Source organism: Episyrphus balteatus, chromosome 3 (genome assembly GCF_945859705.1).
Source record: "Episyrphus balteatus chromosome 3, idEpiBalt1.1, whole genome shotgun sequence".
Lineage (NCBI taxonomy): Eukaryota > Metazoa > Arthropoda > Insecta > Diptera > Syrphidae > Episyrphus > Episyrphus balteatus.
Window position 1 is genome coordinate 55,411,458 of NC_079136.1, and position 17,888 is coordinate 55,429,345.

General features: G+C 29.4%; 1 protein-coding gene across 1 annotated transcript in view; it reads right to left on the minus strand.

Moving 5' to 3' along the window:
- The window catches only part of LOC129913987 (homeobox protein Nkx-2.1), a 65,500-nt gene that overhangs the window by 32,143 nt on the left and 15,469 nt on the right, over window positions 1-17,888 (minus strand). The window contains exon 3 of the mRNA XM_055993001.1: window positions 11,650-11,801. Coding sequence (XP_055848976.1) covers window positions 11,650-11,801 — 152 coding nt within the window. The remainder of the gene's footprint in view (window positions 1-11,649; window positions 11,802-17,888) is intronic.

A 17,888-nucleotide genomic window follows, 5' to 3' on the forward strand; every position in this document is an offset into this window, starting at 1 on the left:
TTTTGTCAAAAATCAAAAATGGCCGAGTTATTCACTAAAACTTGTTTTTCTTCAAATCCAATATGGCGGCCCTGGCTCCATATTGATTTCCCCAAAAAACTGGTTTTAAGCTCCCAGTGACCCTCTCTACCGTTTTATGAAAAAAATTTCACGATTAAACAGTGACGGAACTTTCCTGGAAAATTTATTAAGCATCAGTAGATAGACTTGTAAAATTTCTAATATGTGTATTTTTTTTTTATATTTTGACAACTTACTTTGGACACCTCCATAGAATCAAGACGGAGCCATGCAGAAATCTGCTTAATTTAATACAGATTCTATTTGTTCAAAGCATACCTTTTTTCACTGTGTAAATAAAAAAACGTCTTGGAACGAAAAAGAAGCAAAGACAAAATTATATTAAAAACGTTTAAAATAAAATTGCAAGATTTTAAATTGTCAATTACTTTACAAATTGTAACAAGGCTAATTTTGAAGAAGCTATATCTTTGCCAGAAAACAAATGCACACTAAAAAATAAAATTGAATAAAATTACTAGATTTTTCTAAATCCATTTTAAGTAAAAATAATAACAACTGATTGTTTTGCAACCCCATTTATGACCCTATCAACTTAAAAGTCATTCATTTTTTTTTTAAATTTTAGAAATTTGAAACTCATTTTAACCCCAAAGCAAAGCAAAAAAAGCAATATAGTTAAATTACATAAACAGAATTATATGAATCCTTCCCATATCATTTCTACTGGTTGGCTTGGTAGCAATAATTTTGCTCAGTTGACGATTCTAACAACAAAAAATGTAAACCTTTCGGTGGTATTCTTTCTCCCCCATAAATAACTACGACAACGGACGTCCATTCGGATTAACGCAGAATAAATGAAAGTTTGTCGTCAAATTTTGAATAAATATTTACTCTCCCAACCAATCCGCGTGTGCCAGGATGCGAGGACTGAAAGAAAAAGAGTTCCCTGTTTCCCCATTTTTGTTTGAAAAATGTTCTACCTTTTTGCTATTTTTGTGTACATTTGACAAATAAAAATTGAAAAAGACCTTAGGGGATAGGTATGTAATGTATTACTTTTTCGTTTGGTTTTGTTGAATTAAGATTCGCATATTTTTTTGTTCATTTTCTAGAATTTGTTTTTAATTTACGAGTAAATGAATTTTGTTCGAGACTAATAAATTTATTACTTTTTGGAGTAAAAAACAACACAGCAAAGGATGAATTCTTTTGTCCGAACAAAAAATTATAACATAGCAAAATTGGCAAGGATAGAATTTTTCATTTCATTTTGTTCTTGATATTTTTCTTTGTTTCCTTAACTGAACATGAACAATAATAATAATAACGACGACGAAAAAAAAAACAAAAACTAAGGTCAGAGAAAACATTTAAACAGGGGCGGACTTATTTTAGTGTAATGTAAAAATGTTAAGGCCCATTTGGTCAAGCTAATCAGTGACTTTTTGTCCAGTTACAGTAACTTACTTAAAGGGTAAGGGCCCAATTTCTTTTAAAGTTACCAAGAATTTTCCAACATTGACACAGGGATTCCACTTACTCAGGGCCTTAAACGATTTACAATTTATTCTAATGCGGTTTTTAAGGTTTAATTTTGTTTCTCGAAACTAGGTTTAATTTTGTTTAAAATGCTTCATTTTATGTCTTTTCAAGTACACTAAGTCCGTCCCTGTATTTGGATACAAATTCAACAAGAAAAGAAGAATACAAAAAAAATATATTTATATTGCATTTATCTTTGAATCTAAAAAGATCCAAAAGTTTTCCTCTTTTCTATATATTCGACCCCCATACAAACATATGTATATGCACAGACCTCTGTTGGAGAAAAAAAAAAAACATCAAGAATCCTTTTTAGTAAAAAGCCTTAAACGCTTATAGAAATAGAATAGAGAGAATATATATTTTTGTATAGTTGAGTTAAGAGAGAGAGATATACACGATGAAGAATGAATGTATATTTGCGAAGCACTTAAGATGCCAAGTTTTCTACTAATACAAACAATAAGAATAATAATAATTATATATTTCTCTCCTCTACTAGCAAACGGTCTTATGATATACTCATAGTCTTTGTACAACACAGAGCTACTGTTTTTGGTGGCATACAGTACAAACCAAGTATAACATAGGTACATAATAATAAAAATAAAAACTTATGTGTGGGCATAGATACGAGTTATTTATATATGATTCCCCAAAAAGGAAACCATTATCATCGTCATCATCATCGTCAGCTTTGAGCCTCTTCAAGTCTTTCGTATCTTTGATGTAGATATAACAGATACATAGAGCTCATAAGACAAGATACATTATTTAGATGTTTTTGTTATTTTCTTTTTGTTTTTATTTTTATTTTATTTTGTTTCTTTGTTTTTCTTTCATTTTTGTTTAATTTAGAGTTGAAGCATTAAAGAACAACAACTTTTTTGATGGTCATTTTGTGCCACAAATATACAAATACCTATTTCAATATAATAGTAGGTATGCGTTTGTCAAGGTTTTGTTTTGTCTTTTTAATAAGGGGTAAGGGTTAAGTAAGTAATGAAATTAATTTAGTTGAAATGAAACATTTACTTTTTCATTATAAATGTCTGCTATTTAATGTAATTATTAATTCAAAGCATTGTCTGGATGCTCTTTTACTCATTGTTGCTTCACAGAACTTGAAAATGAAAACGTTTGTTTGCTATTAACCAGAAAAAAATTTTATCAGTTAAAGGAGGTATTTCAATGCAAGAAAATTTTATGCAGAAGAATATTTTTAAATATCAAGTAGGTATCTGTGAAAGCTTTGCTTACTTTCCATTGTACATAATTTCCAGAGTATCATTTTTTGACATTTATCAAGCCACATAAGACATAAAGTCCAAGACCTTCGGATGAACAAGAAATTTAAAGTTTTCAGGGTTTCAATTTCAAGAGAGTCTTACCCATATTGACGATATTGGATCTGAGCTTTAGGTTTCTTTTATTTTCGAACTGGTTGACATACTGCATTTTGACGTCCCTTACTTTAGCGGAACACTTTTTGAAGAAGTCAAATAGAATTAATCTAATAAATTGTTGCTAATAAAGTTATAATTTGTTGCGCAAACTAAAAATTTGAATATTGTACCTATGGGTTTTGAGTTACTGAATTTTCCGCTTAAATATGTCTGAAGTTAGCGGACAAAATCTGAAATTATTAAAAACAATAGGTTTGGCTGACCTCGAAATTTGTAGCTTTTTAATTCTTTTCAATTCCATAAACTTGGTTTTTATTGCTTTAACAGTTTTTTTTGTTATTCAAAATTCCGCTGAAATATGACTGAAGTTAGCGGACGAAAATAGGAAATTTATTATTTTTTATGTCCAAATTTTAGCAAATTTAATGCTAATTTTTTGCGCAAAAATGAATATTGTAGCTCCATTCAGTCATTTTTTATTTCAACTTAAAGTCTCAGAAGTGCACTTCCGGTTTGATCAGGCCAGTGAAACATTAAAAAAAAAAATAACTTTTTTTAATTTTTATATTTTGCCAGTAATTAAGGCTTTTGAAAACAAAATCTTTGATACAAACTTCAGTTTTGAAGCTCCAACATTTTTAAAAATATTCAAGATTAGACATCAATTTTTGGACTTAGCTTAATCTAATACAGTTTTAGGCCCAAATCCAACAAAAATTTTTTATCATTCTGGCGGTGTCCAACTCAGATGATCAGGGGCGTAGGGTACAACTGACAATATTTTTAATCTTTTTTGGATAATGGCATCGTTTCTTCATTTCGCACCATTTTCTTTACAATATGTTTTCCTAAAATTGAGGAAAGTTAAATTGAAGTTTCAATTTTTGTTTACAAATCTGAATATTATTATTTTGAAAAAGTAATGATGCAGATATATCATTTACAAGATCCCTTTTAATATACATATGCTGAAGTTTTTTAAAATAAAATGCACGACTGGGTCGCACGAACTTGCTCTTAGAGTTAAAGTTGCTTAAATTTTTAAGATTTTTTATATAGAAATTTGGAAAAAAAAATAAAATTCGTTTTTTAAAAAAATAAAATAAAATCTAAAATTAAATTGCCCTCCAAAACAAGTATGCAGTTTTGATTGAAATATTAACATGTATTTTTAGAAAAAAATTTCAAAATCGTTAGAGCCGTTTTTAAAAAAAACTAATTTTTTATAAATAATTTTTTGGAAAAAAAGTTTTAAAATAAAATTGGTATGCCATTTTGTAGAAATCACTAATCGACATCTAAAAACAAAATTTCAAAAAAATTCAATGTCCCGTTTTCGAAAATTTGATTTTTCAAAAAAAAATTTTCAAATTTTTTTTAAAAATCCAAAAATTATTTTTTTCGAAATTTTATTTTTGGTTTATATTTAAATTATATAAATGCTTCTTCACAAAAAGTTTCGTTGAAATCGAATAAGCAGTTTTTAGACCTTAGCTTAAAACTAACATTTGAATTTTTTAAACAAAATCGTTAGAGCCGTTTTCGAGATATTTCAATTTTACTAAAATTGGTATATGAGAAGTACCGTTATTTTTGGTCCAAAAAATTAATTCCAAAAACCCCTCTGGCGAGTCGCCAAATAACGCTACATACCAAGTTTGACATTAATCGGTCCATCCGTTTAGGCTGTAGCTCCTTATACAGACAGACAGACAGACGGACTTCCGGGACCCACTTTTTTGACATTGTCTACCATCGTAATGTCATGGAAAAATGTTATCTCAACTTTTTTTTTTGTACGAATGCATAACTTGATATGTATATAGTACCTATACCTATCGCAAGTAAAAATTGTGTTGACTGAAAACTTTAGAGCCATTTAATCTTCAAAAATTAACTTGATCCAAAGGTGTTAAGTCAAGAAAAATCTTTGTTTGCACTGATAACAAAGTTTAATTTATAAAAGAAAGTTGGAAATATCAATGTGATTAATAACCAAATGTGAGAATTCTTTTTGAGCTAGTATAATACTGTAGAAAAATGGCTTTACGTCCTTATATTAGTACCACATAATTTTAAAATTTTTTGACTTCAACCCTTTGTACCGAATAATTTCTAACGGAAGAAGATACGCTAGAGCTTTGGCAATAGGACCAAGAAAGAGAAAAAAAAAACTGACTGAAGTCCAATAAAAATCAGAAAATCGATTTTTTTGACTTAACGCCTTTGTACCCGCCAGCAAAGATACATATGTTAAAGAAGTTGCTAATCATCTTGTCTGAAACCTTTCTGATGCAAAGAATTCAGTGGTGCTTTTGTCAGCTTTAATGAGTAGTTAAGAAGTTTCTTTATAGTCATTCTGCATAAGGGTACAAATATATAAGCATAACGCAATGGCTCCTTAAATGCTTCAGCTTTTTGAGAAAATTTGGACAAAATAGCTGACAAAATTGTATTCGTTATATTGTATAGACTCATATTTGTGTACTTTCTCATTCTTATTATTTCTCATAATTTCGGTTGAATTTTGCTCTAATTCATACATCTTTCGTGTCTCGGTTCTCATACAATTTGTCCAATTTGTCAACTTAAATCTCAGAACCATTGTTCAACTAAAATTTATATATTGACAGAATATAATCCTAATTTTCATCAATTAAATTTGCCGCCCGGCGGCTATTAGACTTAGAAGTTCGGACTAATAAATTTCCGCAACCGATATAATTCACTTCCTATACATTGTTGAGGTACACGAGTAATTTCAGACTCACAACATATCTAACCACAAAGTATTGTATCGTTTGCGGCAAAGCTTCTTTTATCGTCTTATTCTCAAAGTCTACAATAAAGATAAATTCTTCGAAGATAGCTCGTGTTCATGAATTCATTGAGCAGCATGTTGTCGCTTAAATAAGTTCTTTGTATATTTCTTTGTTTGTCTTGTACTGGAGAAAAAAAATTTATAATAAAAAATATCGTATTTTAAGATCTGAGAGATTTTCATTCAAGATGCGGGTATAGCTCAGCTTAGAATAGTTCCCCATATTTTTATACGAAAAAGAATCTTATCGATGCAAGTGTTTTTTTTTTTTTTTTATTCCGGGGTGGATATATGGATAACAATAGTGGAAGTATCAAGCTTATATGCAGGACGTTCCTTATATTTTTTTTTCCATATGAGACAAATAATGTGTGTTTTGTTCTAAATCGAAAAATAAGCGGGGTCTTTTATATTTTTTTTCTCTTCGAAGATTAAGGAGATATGATGTGTACGTGACCTGGATCGATTCTGTTTATATATAAAAATAACACAACACAGAGAAAGAAAAATGCAGAATTCCTTGGGATATTCTTTTCCTTGTTATGAAATAATATTGAACGGCACGAACTTTTGCAGATAAAGATTTCTATTTTTAAATCTATTTATCCTTTGATGACACGGGACGTTATTTTACATTAAATTTAGTTATATTTCATTTTTACAACTTTTTTACCTTAGTGCAAGGGATGATGGTGATGAGATATTATATCATATCGTGGTTTATCTTATTCAATTGAAGATTCAATCAACACGTTTGGAAAGAAAATAATCAGCTTGGAAGGAAAGAAAAAACTTTAAATTCCAAAGTTATGAAAAAGAACACAGAAAAAGAACCTTCGGGAATAAAGATTTCCACTTTAGGGGGATAAGAAAGAGTTTTTACCCGCCTTTGCCAATATGTTGTTTAATTTTGGTTAAAGTCGGATTATAAAGGTTTTTTTTGTGATTTCAGTAAGCACCTTGAGTTTCGTTAATGTGTATCACAGGTTTCCCAGAAGGTATCGCGGGTTTTCATGTTAAACATCGTTGGTTCCCCCGGTAAGTATAAGGATTTTCCTTGAGAGGTGTCAGAAAGGACCCCTTAAGTTTATCAAGTTTTTCCCTTCAAGGACGATGAATCGCTTTCATACAGGTTATTTTGGTAAAACATTAATGGGCTGCCAGGGTTAGTTTCACACGTTTCTCAGGTAAGTATCACGAGTTTCGGGTTTCTTTTAAGGGCATCAAGGGTTGTTTGGTAAGTATCATGGGTTCCTACGGTAGATTTCAGGATCTCGATTTGATTCGGTAGGTATGTATCACTACTACCGGGCTGCCCCGGTAAATATCATGAATCATCCTCAAATGTATCACAGGTTTCTTCTGTAAGTATAAATAGGTTTCTATTGTTTACTACTGATTACACGTGTATCACGAGTTCCGTCGGGTAGTATCACGGGTTTCCTACATATTACCTGGTAAGTATCAAGGATTTCCACATTAAATATCACAGGTTTTTCCGATTTCTTTGGTAAGTATCACGGGTTTATGTGGTAGGTACGTATCAGGAAGTGCCTGTGAAGTATCACAACTACCCTCGTTAAATGTCACTGGTTGTCGAGGTAAGCATCGTTGTTCATCCAGTAAGTACCATGGACTGCAATCTTAAATATCACAGGTTACTATGATATATATGATAGGCAGTTAGTTTTAGTATTACAGGTTGTCCAATTAAGTATCACGAGTTTTTTTCTTTAAGTATCACAGGATTCTTTTTTAAGTGGGGTAGTTATCAAAGGTGTTCTTCGAGTGTCATGAGTTTATCTTATAAATATCACAGGTTCCCCCGGCAAATTACAGGTGTTTCCTTGGTAAACATCAATATTTTGTTATCTATGGAAATAAGTTCCTCTAGAAAGCTCTTTTCTTATATTAGGTATATTCGGAAACAGAACAATTGTGATTATTTTTGACTGAGCACCTTCACTTCTATCAAAATATCAATCCAAATGACCCAAAAGTATGGAATCTTCCCAATTTTTTCGACCGTGAACACACCAAAAAAAAAATAAAATGCACGACTGGGTCGCACGTACCTACTTGCTCTTGTAGTTCAAAGCATCTTTATCTTAAATATCTATTGGAAATTTAAGATTTTGTGGAGAAAAAAAAAAATAAAAACAAAAAAAAAAAAATCGAAAGTTAAAAAAATTCAATTTTTTAAATATTTTTTGAAAAACTTTTTTTTAAATTTTTTTTTACATTTTACACTTCAATACCTATGATGTCTGTGAATTTTGAAAAAATTGACTTATGCTTTGATGAAATATATGAACTTAAAAAACATGTCAATTTTTGAAAAACGGCAACGCCATATTTCCGCTCTCGGCATTTTTTGAGAAAAACTAAAAACGCAGTTTTGTTAGAATCAATAAGAGTACTGCGCACACCAAATTTAAACGAAATCGTTAGAGCCGTTTTCGAGAAATTTGAAATACCTCGAAAACGTTATATGGGAGATATGCGTTAAATTAGAGATATTAAAAAAATAAAAAAAACGTTCCTATTGAATTACGTAAAAATCATCTGTACCAAGTTTCAAGCAAATCCATCCATCCGTTTAGGCCCTAGCTCCATGTACAGATGGACGTACAGACGCACAGACGCACAGACCGACGGACGGCATGACGAAAACCACTTTTATGATCATCTCCATCATCGTAATGTTGGTTTTGATTAAAACCTCGATTTTTTTTTTCTACACGAAACCAATACTTGCCCTATAGAGCAAGTAAAAAATTGATAGTAAAATAGCTATCAAATTAACATTTCTGAGTGACACAAGTCGTCCAACAATTAAAATATTAATTTTGATATGGGTATCATATCATTATGACATTTTTTAAATTTTAGGTTGATAATGAAAATGTCACTCTGATAACACTGGTCTGCAAGGAAATCCTCCTTTAAATAAAATTATACTTTTCTAAAGGATTTTTGTATGCTAATTCCGAATCCGAAGTCAGAATTGACCTAGCACGTCGAGTTTTTTAGATTTTTCCGTTAGAAAATCTCAAAAACCCATTTTTTTTTGCTGTTTTCGAAGAAATGTTTTGGCATAATGTAATCTTTTTCAATTAAAATTGTTACGGTTTATGAAAGAACTTATTTTGTTCTTTCAAATTTCTCAATATATCTTTTCTTCTTCCAGATATCTTAATTTAAGTAAATTTAGTAGGTTTGGTATATCTTCTCCTTAGAACAAAAGTATACTTTTCGAATGAACTTTAGTGTGTTAATTTTGAATCCGAATTCAAATAATTTCGTTCAACTCTGGTTTTTGAGATATAGTAGTTTTTTTTTAATTTTCTAAAAAAAAAACTTGATTTTGTGATGCGAATATCTCAAAATCATAACGTGATAGAATTTTTTGGACTTCGGATTCTAACTCAGCACATTAAAAACTATAAAGCATACTTTTGTTTCTAGGAGAAACAAATCTGGAGCTTTACAAAAGGCAGTTTTTCGAATGATTAATTGCAAATAAGATATTTCTAAATAGAAAAATAGTATATAAAATTAGAAAACACGTGCAAATTTTGTTTAATGTATTTTATTATGGATTTCTTTACATATTTGACTTTTTAAATATAATGGACGTTGATATTTTACATTTTCCTTAATTAAGGTGTTTTTGTTCATGTAGGATTTACTAAAAAGTGAAGGATTTCGATATTTCTGCTTTTTTTGTCAATCAGTATTGTAAAATATGAGTGAACATTAATGTAAAAGGACATATTTGGTGTCAATCAATAGGTCATATTATGAGGAATAAGTCCTCCTTGAGCTCAATGCGACAAATAATTTTAATTTTATACAAGTTCAAATGAATCTAAAAGGATGATTTTTTAGAAACTACCCACATTTTTCAAAAATCATTTTTACAAAAATGGTACCTGAAAAAATTTTCTGAAACAAGATTTAGATTCAAGAAAGTCTAATCTTTCATAATATTAAAAAATAATTTGAAGGAGAAAAAAAAAGTTAAATTTTGCAGACCAGTGTAATTTAAATGTCAATGTTGACTTGGTTTTATGTTTCAGTTTCTTATAATGATATTTCTTTCTTTTTCTTGTTTATTAACTTAAGGGCTTTCTTTCTTTTTTCTTTAAAATGAAACAAAACATTACAAAGTGAATATTCTTTATGTATAATAATGGTGATAAACTAAAATCTTATTGCCGATCAAATTTTCTCAGTAATTCATATATTTTTATTAAAAAAAAAAACACAAAGCGCCTTTAAATTTGTGCAATTTAAGAGTTTTTTTATTTAATATTTGTAAATAATAAGAAACAGATGAAAAATTAATATGACAAATTGATAACAAAATATCAAAAAAATTCAAAAATGTGATATTTAAATATCATCCAATAAAAATATTATTTTGATACATATTTTAATTATCATAAAACACATTTTCTCAGCATTTTTTGCTGATATTTAGAAAATGTTAATTTGATATTTAAAAAATGTTAAATTGATATTGGTTTTTTTTTCGGTCCATCATCCTAGAAAATTCCTTTCTAACTTCTGTTTCCTAGGTGGTGGTTAGCAATCAGATTCAGGGATAAGAAAAGGCCTTCGAGCAAATCAAACAGTGACCTTCCCATTCTCATTGCGCATTTTACCGCATTGTTTTTCTTGAACTAAGTCACCTTTTATAGTTGTGAAGTTCTTTCGACAATCGCGGTACTAGCCGTAATAAGTCCCTTCATCAAACAACCTGTTAAACACCTGTGATAAAAGTCTGTGATAAAAGTCTGTGATAAAAGTCTGGTTGAACACACACTTTTTGTGGAAACCATTTAACTTATGAAAATTATTTTTAACCATTCCAAAATATCATCCCAAAATGGCTCCAATAATAATAAAAAAAGAAAACAATCACTTTCGATGTTTATCACAATTCCTCTGATACTCAAGCCATCTTGAATTGGACGACCAACAGTCTACGTATAAATTTCTACTCTGCCATTTGATTTAATTAATAATGGCTGCCTGCAATAAAAAAAAAATGAGGAAATACAAAATAAAAACAAAAGAAAAAAGAATCTAAAGATGGACAGAAAGTCAACCAGCCAGATTTCAGAGGAAATTCAAACTCAAAATTAAAAAAAAAAAAACAAAAAAAGGAATAAAAAGACAAACATCTTCATTGACAAACTGGAAACCACACACACACACACATCCGTCCGTAGGCGGAAAACGAAAAGACCTGAATCTCCAGAAATATACCAGAAATTCAGATCAAAGTATCTATAGAGATACGTTTTTTTTTAGAATTTTATTAAAGTGGACGGTTGACGGGACGAATGCGACGACACGGTGGCGATGGCGATGGCCACTTGAAAAACGAGTGAAAGATGTGATAGCAAAGCTTCTTGATTTTCATTTGTCAAATGATAGACAGACAGAAAGTCGAGATGCAGAGAAGAAGAAATAAAAAAAAAAAAACAAGAACCACTTGAGGAGAAAGACTTTGAGAGTCTTGACAGCATAAAGCACTTGGCCTGGTCTCTGCTGATGTGATGGACGACTTGATTTCGTATATCACATCTCAGCTATACAGAGCTTCACCAGAAACGAAAGTGCAGCACCATTTCACTTTTTTTTATTTCTTTCCCCGAATTATTTCCAATTCTCAGGGTAATTTAATTTCTTTTGACTTCCTTCCTGGCAATTTTTTTTTTCAGTTTGGAGAAATGAGAAATTTTTTATTCCAAACTAACTATTAATTTATTTAATTCAATTTAATTTAATTGTATTTGATTTAATTTGATTTTTTTTTTTAAGTTTATATTTTATACTAACCTGTGCCTGTGTGAATAACACTCGTCGTTTCCTTCGTTGCGCCAACGGAAATTGCATTGGTTTTGAGTCACTGACACTGCACGCCGCTAAACTTCCCATATTACCCATGTGTCCCATTGAGCCACCCGCTGAACTTCCCATTAATCTTGAGACTGGAAATAAAAAGAAAGAAACGAATTTGTTAGAATGAATTCAATTGAATTCTTATGTATTTTTTTTTTAATTTAAAGACGAGGTTAGACTAATCAAGTCCTTTGGAAAAAAGTAAAGACATAAAATGAGTTCCATAGTTTATTTCAATTAGGATAAGCCTAATGAAATGAACACACAAGTGAACGAATTATTTTTTAGGCTCACATACAAGGACCTGTCTGGAGTAAAAATTTATAACTCATTTCAAAAGCTATTTCGAAGAAGTTCAGAAGGTATAGGTACATTAGAAAACTTTATAATAATTAAATGGATAGTCGCCAAAGACATTCGAGATTATGGTTTAATGTTTCGATAGGAAGAAATTTTAAACTTGGCAATATTTTCATACTACTAGTAGGTACAGTCTAATACACAAATAAAAACTGATGTTTAACCTATCCAAGCTATTCAAACCAATTTCTGTCTTTCAATTATTTAAATCGATTTATTTAAATTTTTTGGGAATAGATTGAGCAAAAACTAATCAAGCTCAAATTTTGAACACTTTATATCAAGGCTTCAACGTTCTCTAGCTACTGCTTAAAAAGATAGAGGCATCATAGTTCCCAAAATTCATAATTTCAAAGTTTTTAACATGTCATGAATGTGAAGTCCTAAATTGACCAAATTTTAACGGATCCTAGATGTACAATTTAAATTAAACCATTTACTGAAAATCATTATTCAAAGCGAAATTTCTCTTTTTTTTTGTCTTTATGACTTTTCTCCCAAGAAAAAAAAGGTTTTATTTAAAATTATGTGAAATTGAGAAGTTCTCATTGAGAACAATAGTGGAGTAAGTCATCAAATTAAGTTTTGAGCTAAGAGAGATTTAAGAAACAAGGTTCTTTTAAAACAACACTTTTTTTGGATTAAAATTACGCCACTATTGTTCTCATAGCCTCATATCTAATCCAAACATGAATTTTTTTTTTCAATTTTTTTTTTGTGTCTGATCTATTTTAATAAAAACGGAGAATACAAAATAAATAAAAAGAAGAAGATGCGAGCTCTACTCAAATAATCGAGATAATTTTAGAAAAAAAGGCTATGTCATCCTTCAGTAATCCGTATTTTTGTTGAAAAACTAAAAACGCAGTTTTGTTGGAATTTTTTAAAAAATTAAAAACTTTAAATTTCATCAAAATCGTTTAAGCCGTTTATGAGGGATTACAATAACTCGGATATTTTGCATAGGTTGTACATGATCTAAGCTTGATATTATTTTAATTCAAAAGAAAACGACTTTCGCACGGTAGTGTTTTGATGTTTCTTATGCAAAGATGTCAGTAAAAACAGGGTCACTCGGGCGTATGCGTAATATTTTTTTATTCATGGCATGGTTAATATTCCTCTTATTAATTAATCATATACTTTTTGGCCATTTTAACTTTTCATTTTATATATAAAATTAAATTGATTGTTCTTCAACACTTAATAAATTAGCAATGTTATGACTCAAAAGTGAGCCACGTCGAAAGCATCTTATTATGCCCTCATCTTTGATGTCGAACTGCCTTTATTTTTATACCAATTAGTTATTAGAGATTAAAACCTCGAATTTTGTCTTTAAACGAGACCAATGCTTACAACAATTTACTAGAGATGTATCTAGTAAAACAATAAGTTTAAGTAGGCAATAAATACCTTAAAGTAAAATTAAAATTTTGTATGAAATTTACTAACAAAATAATTTTGAGCATTATTTAATTTAAATTATTGTATAGTTTTAATTTACACTTTTTTTTAATCAAAAATATTAAGTAACAATATGTATATAAAACTTGACAAAAAATGTAGAAACAAAATAACAACTAAATCCATTGGATATCGTTTTTGTCATTTTTTTTTTTTGTAATTTTTAATAGGGAAAATAATTAAATATTATTGTTATTTTTGAAGTTTTTTTTTTGTAAATACTAAAATTGAGGGTCTAAGAATGTTGATAAAATTTTTATATTTAATACTGAACTTTTGAGTCCGTGTAGCAGAAATAATATAAATAACGGGCGGTTTAATGCAGTTGTTGAGAAACAATTGATAAATCTAATTGCAAATTTAAGATGCAGCATCAGCGATCTACATTGACTTAAGTTTTTGCTTTTTATTTCTGATTATATACCTACAAATATCAAATTCTGGATTTTTTTGTATTATCTTTTGCTCTTCCCTAAGTTCTCCGATTTTACAAGCTATAGCCCTCACTTTCGATGGTCGTCACTATGCTTCCTCGATTGTGACATAGATCTTAACGCAGTTATGGAAATGGATTTGATTCTTAATGCAATAACGTATTTAACCCAATAGTAAATTCATAATTGAATAATTTTTGAGAATTAACCCTCTGTAGGCACACCTCTTTTTTGCGAATTTGGTTTATACTTTTTCATGTCGTTAGAACTTTTTTCGGTCTCACTATTTTATAAAGAATCATATATGAAATTGATGTAAAATATTCCGAGGAATTCAAATATTGTATTCACAATTTAAAAAAATGTATTTTCACCCTTATAAAGACACTTTTTTGTGACCACTTTTAATTTTTGTCCTGCCAAATTCGCACCCGTGTGCCGACAGAGGGTTAAAAATGAAAGCAAAAATTATATCGCTGGTTAACATATTGAAAGGATAATCCATTACCAATTTGTCCAAGAAAAACACATGACCATACCAAATCATCGCAGTCTAGCTTCATCACATTCTAATGTTCATAGAAGGTATTGTTGTTATTTTTATTCCAAAAAAAAGAATTTCAAATAAAAATATGAAAACTTCAATCTCAATATTTATTTTAAAAATTGCTTAAATCCAAAAAATATGTATGTACCTACGTCAAAAGAGGCAAACGACATGCCAATACCCACGAGTTCAGTTCAGGGCAACTGTCATCGTCATCGCCATTGTTGTCACATCGTTGTTGGTCCTCGGACTATGTAAACATTTCCCATTTACACATGAAAAAAAAAATCTTTTTATATTTTGATTTGATTTCATTTTCTTCTTCTGCTCTTTCCCTGGGTTTTGTGTGTGGGTTTTTGAATGTTATTATATTGGGAATACACATTTTTTGAAGGTCCAACAAATTTCAAAGTCTGCATAAACATACGAGAGTGAGTGTATATTGATTCAAAGGATGATGCATGCATCAGTCAGTGAGCCTTTTTTGTTGATATTTTTTTTTTTGAAAATGGACATTGGACATGTCCAGAAATTGATTCGACGATTCAACTTTCAAGTGGCCCAAAGAATAATATTGGAAAATTGAAAATAAAATCCTTTCAAGATGGTCGTGTCGTGTCATTTTTTGTATTGTATTGTTCAGTGATTTCTATTTCTAGCGAAATTTCTTAGAAAAACTTAAATGGGAAGGTAAAAAGCATAATATTTTGAGAAATGATGAAAATAAACAATCAAAACGAGTTGAAATATCAATATCTTTAAAAAAATATCTTTAAAAGAATTGAAAAAATTCCAGTACATTTCCATTCAGGGGAGTGTTAATATTTGCGAAGAATTCTTTATCATTTTATAAAATCTACTACAATTTCTTTCATTTTGGCGAATGCCAGACAAATTATTTTTTTTTTTTAATAAAATCTTGGTTAAAATATGAGTTTGACAATAAAACGTCAGCAAATTTGTGTGGAAACTGCTAGCTTTTCAGTATTGGAAAAGAAGGTGGCTTCCCCAAACCTTTAAAATAAAAATAGCTTATAGCCAACTTTTCTATCTCAACTCAAAACCAATATTAAGGCCTTGCTATAACAGGAAAATAATGAAAAAGTTTATGTTTGCGTCAGGAAGTACCTTATACGACGATATCGTTTCGTTATTCTATGAGGTAAGCAATTCCATACAAACACTAACACACACAAACTTATAAAAATTCCTTAGAAAAAAAAAAGTAAAAGATTGAAAGAAAAATCAATTTCGAATAAATTTTCATAAATTACTCTCAATTCACGTTTGAGATTGTTTACCTTTGGCTTCAACATCCGACAAAACGTCAGAGCACACACACAATTCCTTTCCTTGGTGCCTTGCTTAGCCTATTGCAATGTCACAGAGAAAGGAACTTCATATGAAGGTTTGAGGTGAAAAGCCATTTTGCTTCATTCTTCTTTTTATATACGTTTATGTAGTAGAATATCAGCGGAAACGATATAGAAGGGCATCACGGAAGGGATTTGAAGTTTGTTGGTTGACTTTAAGCTTAACATGCCTACCTTCTCTGTATGTTATGTTTGCAGGTCTTATAGGCATTCTATACCCTACAAGTTGGTATATGTATAGGTAGTGGTTCGTTTAGTACAATATTTATATTTGATAAAAGAAGCTAAATCAGCAAATCTTCTGGATAGAAGGACAAAAATCTCACACACATATACATTAAATCCACATTCATGCATAGAAACATGAGCAATAATGCAATTCGGGTACTTATGTTGTTATACATTATATTCTCATTGATTTTTCAGAATTTTTAATGTACATACATTTTTTTTATTGAAAAATTTTAGCAATAATTTTGTTTCATTGATGATGATAATGTTTTTTTTTAAGCTAACATGTCAGGATCAGGACATTCAACTTGGCTTTATCAAGTCAAATTAAACGATGGTTTGCTACGAATGATTTCTCATTAATTTTATGTGTATTCTTATTGAAATAAAAAGATTTAACAAAACTAAAAGGATGTTCACCTTAACTAAGAAGGATTCTTTTTTTTTTTAAATACATTTCATTTCGCACGGTAGATACTATGTTAAGGTGGGAGAAATTAAAAAGATTTATCGGCTTATTTTAAGACGGCAGTTTTTTTGGCAAAAAAACCTTGCAGAAATTGCCTTAATTTAATACAGATTCCATTTGTTTTAAGCATTTGTTTTTTTTCTCTGTGTAAGGACGGAATTCATAATCGTCACTATGAGATATGAGAAATATTTTAGGCATTCGCTAAAGCGAAGTCATCACTTAAATTTACTTCCTAGTAGTTGCCACCAAAAGCACTTTAAAAAAGTTCATTTGATCTCAGTATTGATGTTTATGATGACAGAGGTTTTCCTATAACGTTTTATAGTTTTTTGAAGGCATTACATTCTGGGCCCTATTTCACCAAGTTACAAACTTGTAATAACAAGTAATTTTCACAATATTTGTGAAAAAATCGACTAATTTTGTTTCACCAGTTTCTTGTGATCACAAAATTGTACTTGTAATCTACAATTTTAAATTTGTGAAAAAATCCATTTTCTGTTTCACCGAAACTTGTATTTTACAAGTAACAAATTTGTGAGCTTTTAAGTTTCTTGTGGGTTTCTGTTTCACCAAAAAAAAAAAGTTACAAGTTTCTATTTATTTGTGAAAATTTTCTACAAGAGTCAAGACGTATGGCATTTTTGATACAAGTTTGTAAAAACCGTATTTAGAGTGATTAAAGTGTTTAAAATGGCCTTACGCCGAAGGCCATTATTATTATTTTTAGAAAAGCTATGTTAATGTTATTCAGGGTTGTAAAAATGCATTTGAATTTAAAAAAAAAATCATTTATTGTATGTAAAAAATTTCATAATGAAAAATATTTACATTAAAAAAAAATATTTATTGCAAATAAAAAAAATTGCTTTAAAAAAATGTTATTGCAACTGAAAAATATTTGCATTATTAATATTTTTATTGCAAATAAATATATTTTGCATTACAAAAAAATTATATAACAAAAAAAAAAATGTTCTGCATTAAAAAAAAATCTATTCAAAATATGTGTATTAAATATTTTTTTTTAATATTCGTCGAATCCCTTACAGTTTTGACTGTTTGGCCTTAGATAAGGTTCAATAGTATAGGTAGTTGAAATAACTAATGTAGGTATGGTCAGATACCCAAAATTGTAAGAAACTCGACGAATATTAAGAAAAAATATTTAATGCACACACATTTTGCCTTGATTTTTTTTTTCTATTGAGAAAATTTTTTGTTTGACATAAAATTTGTTTATATATTTTAATTTATAATAAAATTTTTATTTTCAATGCAAATATTTTTCT